General features: G+C 34.2%; 1 protein-coding gene across 1 annotated transcript; it reads left to right on the top strand.

The window, feature by feature from the left end:
* The first annotated feature begins 272 nt into the window (after positions 1–272).
* On the top strand, positions 273–2,867 carry LOC118205456 (uncharacterized). The gene has a single exon (XM_085826606.1). The coding sequence runs from the start codon at positions 1,166–1,168 to the stop codon at positions 1,889–1,891; it is 726 nt and encodes a 241-aa protein (XP_085682732.1). The 5' UTR covers positions 273–1,165; the 3' UTR covers positions 1,892–2,867.
* Positions 2,868–3,689: the final 822 nt, after the last annotated feature.

Raw genomic sequence — 3,689 nt, forward strand, 5'->3', positions numbered from 1 at the left:
TCTATTGAGCATCAAGTAAATCACTTATGCCAAATTTTTCCAATTTCTGCTCACTTTTAGTAATTCTGATGTGGAGGTAAATGGTTTTGAACCATAGGCACTCCGAAATTTGCAAATCATTGGCATTGGCTTTTGGGATTGTGATCCGATCCTCCCGTGCGCACTCAGTTAGCGCATATGCTGCCGTGCACTTTTATCTAGTGCGGGCGCTCGATTCACGCTAGTACAAACGACGACGCTGGTACTATGGTTTTTTAGACAGCGATCTGCATGTACATACAGGAGAAAAAAATGTGTGTATAAGGTATGTAAGTATTCATTTGGACAAAACAGCACCTTAAAAATGAATATTTATATACATGCAAGTAAAAAAACCTTATGTGCCTCAGATATGTACATATACTTATTCACACAGGAGAGAGACCTCATGTGTGTTAGGTATGTGTAGTGGCCTAGTTATTCATAAGAAATAATAATTTTTTATTTCATATATTTGTTAATTTGTTTAATTATTTTATAAAATGAATAATATTTTGTTAATTATTCATATTTATAATTTTTTATGTTGAATGGCAGCAAATAGTTCATATTTATATTTAAATTTCTTTAAGCTGAATGGCAACTAGTTTTGATTCATCATTGCTAGGTTTTGGTTTCAAAACGTTGCTCGTAGCGTCACATTTCGATAGCTGGAAAATAAAATGCAATAAACTTAGCTTGTTGTTTACAATTCATGCTATTCCTAATCATAAATTAGTTTTGAACATTAGTAGCCAAGGCCACATCGGTAACAAGTCATTTGCTCAAAAAAGACATTTAAACAAGCATATGCTCCTTCACACAAAAGAGAGACCTCATGTGTGTGAGGTATGTAGCAAGTCATTTACTAAAATGATGATGTAAACAGACATACTCATTCACACAGGAAAGAAACCTCGTGGGTGTGAGGTATGTAGCAAGTCATTTGCAGAAAAAACATGATTTAAAGAGACATATACTTATTCATACCGGAAGGAAACTTCATGTGTGTGATGTATGTAACAAGTCATTTACTCGGAAAACTCAATTAAACGAACATATAGTTATTCACACAGGAAATAAACCTTATGTGTTGTGAGAGGTATATAACAAGTCATTTACTGAAAAAGTTTATTTGAACAAGCATATGCTCCATCACACAGGAGAGAGACCTCATGTGTGTGAGGTATGCAACAGGTCATTTGCTCAAAAAAGTTATTTAAACAAGCATATGCTCCTTCACACAAAAGAGAGACTTCATATGTGTGAGGTATGTAACAAGTCATTTACTCAAAAAAGTTATTTAAAAAAGCATATGCTCATTCACACAGGAGAGAAATGTCATATGTGTGAGGTATGTAACAAGTCATTTACTGAAAAAGGTCATTTAAACAAGCATATGCTCTTTCACACAGGAGAGAGACCTCATGTTTGTCAGGTATGCGACAAGTCATTTGCTCAAAAAGATGATTTAAACAGACATATACTTATTCATACAGGAAAGAAACCTCATGTATGTGAGGTATGCAATAAAGCATTTACTCAAAAATGTCATTTAAACAAACATATGCTTCTTCACACAGGAGAGAAACCTCATGTGTGCGAGGTATGCAACAAGTCATTTGCTCGTAAAGAAGACTTAAACAAACATATACTTATTCATACAGGAAAGAAACCTCATGTGTGTGATGTATGCAATAAAGCATTTACTCAAAAAAGTAATTTAAACAAACATATGCTTCTTCACACAGGAAAGAAACCTCATGTGTGTGAGGTATGTAACAAGTCATATGCTCGGAAGGATGAATTAAACAGGCATACACTTATTCATACAGGAAAGAAACCTCATGTATGTGAGGAAGGAAAAAAATAATTTACTCAAAAAGGTCATTTAAACAAACATATGCTTCTTCACACAGGAGAGAAACCTTATGTGTGTGAGGTATGTAACAAGCCATTTGCTCAAAAAAGTATTTAAAGAACCATATGCTCTCACACAGGAGAGAGACTTTATGTTTGTGAGATATGCAACAAGTCATTTGTTCAAAAAGATGATTTAAACAGACATATACTTATTCACACAGGAAAGAAACCTCATGTGTGTGAGGTATGCAATAAAGCATTTACTCAAAAAGGTCATTTAAACAAGCATGTGCTTTTTCACACAGGACAGAAACCTCATGTGTGTGAGATATGCAACACGTCATTTGCTCGGAAGAATGACTTAAACAGGCATACACTTATTCATACAGGAAAGAAACCTCATGTGTGTGAGATATGCAATAAATCATTTATTCAAAAAGGTCATTTAAACAGACATATGCTTCTTCACACAGGAGAGAAATCTCATGCGTGTGAGGTATGTAGCAAGTCATTTACTCGGAAAACACGATTAAACGAACATATACTTACTCATACGGGAAAGACACCTCATGTGTTTGAGGTATGTAACAAGCCATTTATTAAAAGAGTTCATTTAAACAAACATATGCTCCTTCACACAGGAAGGAAACCTCATGTGTGTGAGGTATGTAACAAGCCATTTGCTCAAAAACATCATTTAAAGAACCATATGTTCATTCACACAAGAGAGAGACCTCATGTGTGTGATGTATGTAACAGGTCATTTGGTCAAAGTTATTTAAAAAAGCATATGCTCATTCATACAGGAGAGAGACTTCATATGTGTGAGGTATGTAACAAGTCATTTACTCAAAAAAGTCATTTAAACAACCATATGCTTCTTCACACAGGAGAGAAACCTCATGTGTGCGAGATATGTGACAAGTCATTTACTCGGAAAGATTGTTTAAACAAACATATACTCATTCACACGGGAAAGAAACCTCATGTGTGATGTACATAACAAGTCATTTGCTCGAAAAACGTGTTTAAATGAACATATACTTATTCATACAGGAGAGACACCTCATGTGTGTGATTTTTGTAACAAGTCATTTACTCAAAAAGGTCATTTAAATAAGCATATGCACCTTCACACAGGAGCGAGACCTCATGTGTGTGAGGCATGTAACAAGTCATATGCTCAAAAAAGTTATTTAATCAAGCATATGCTCTTTCACACAGGAGAGAGATCTCATGTGTGCGAGGTATGTAACAAGTCATTTATTCAACCATATGGTCTTTCACACTGGAGAGAAACCTCATGTTTGTGATGTTGTGAGTCATTTGCTGAAAAATCTAATTTAAAAAAGCATATATATATACTCACACCGGAGAGAAACTCCATAAGGTACATGTGTAACAAATCTCTTGGGTTATAGAAAAATTGAAAGTCTCATGTCGACACGTAAGAAGGTTAATGTTTTTTGTGGAAACGTTAGGTTAATAAGAACTTTGCTCATGTGTGCAGTAAAGACTTGTCCATGCTAGAAAGAAATGTCTTTCTAACGTGGTGTGTTCAACTTGCCATTTCATTTTAGTTTTTAATAAATCATTTATTTGTTTCCACAAGAGAAAAACCTGATGATTGCAAGATAATTCACAAGTCATTTTAAACTGCTGCTGATTTAATACAACATTTTCTTATACTTAGTAAATAATGAATAATGAAAATTTAAAGCAACATATTTGAACAGTGTTAGATAGTGAATTTACTGTTCTGAATAAGAAAATTTTATTGACGTCTTATTCATCTCATTCGGATACTG

This window comes from Stegodyphus dumicola, chromosome 11 (genome assembly GCF_044657685.1).
Source record: "Stegodyphus dumicola isolate Sdum_Otavi_A_Nest chromosome 11, ASM4465768v1".
Taxonomy (NCBI): Eukaryota; Metazoa; Arthropoda; class Arachnida; order Araneae; family Eresidae; genus Stegodyphus; species Stegodyphus dumicola.

Coding starts and splice junctions, on each gene's coding strand:
- LOC118205456 (XM_085826606.1), top strand. CDS start 1,166: ATGCTCCATCACACAGGAGAGAGACCTCATGTGTGTGAGGTATGCAAC.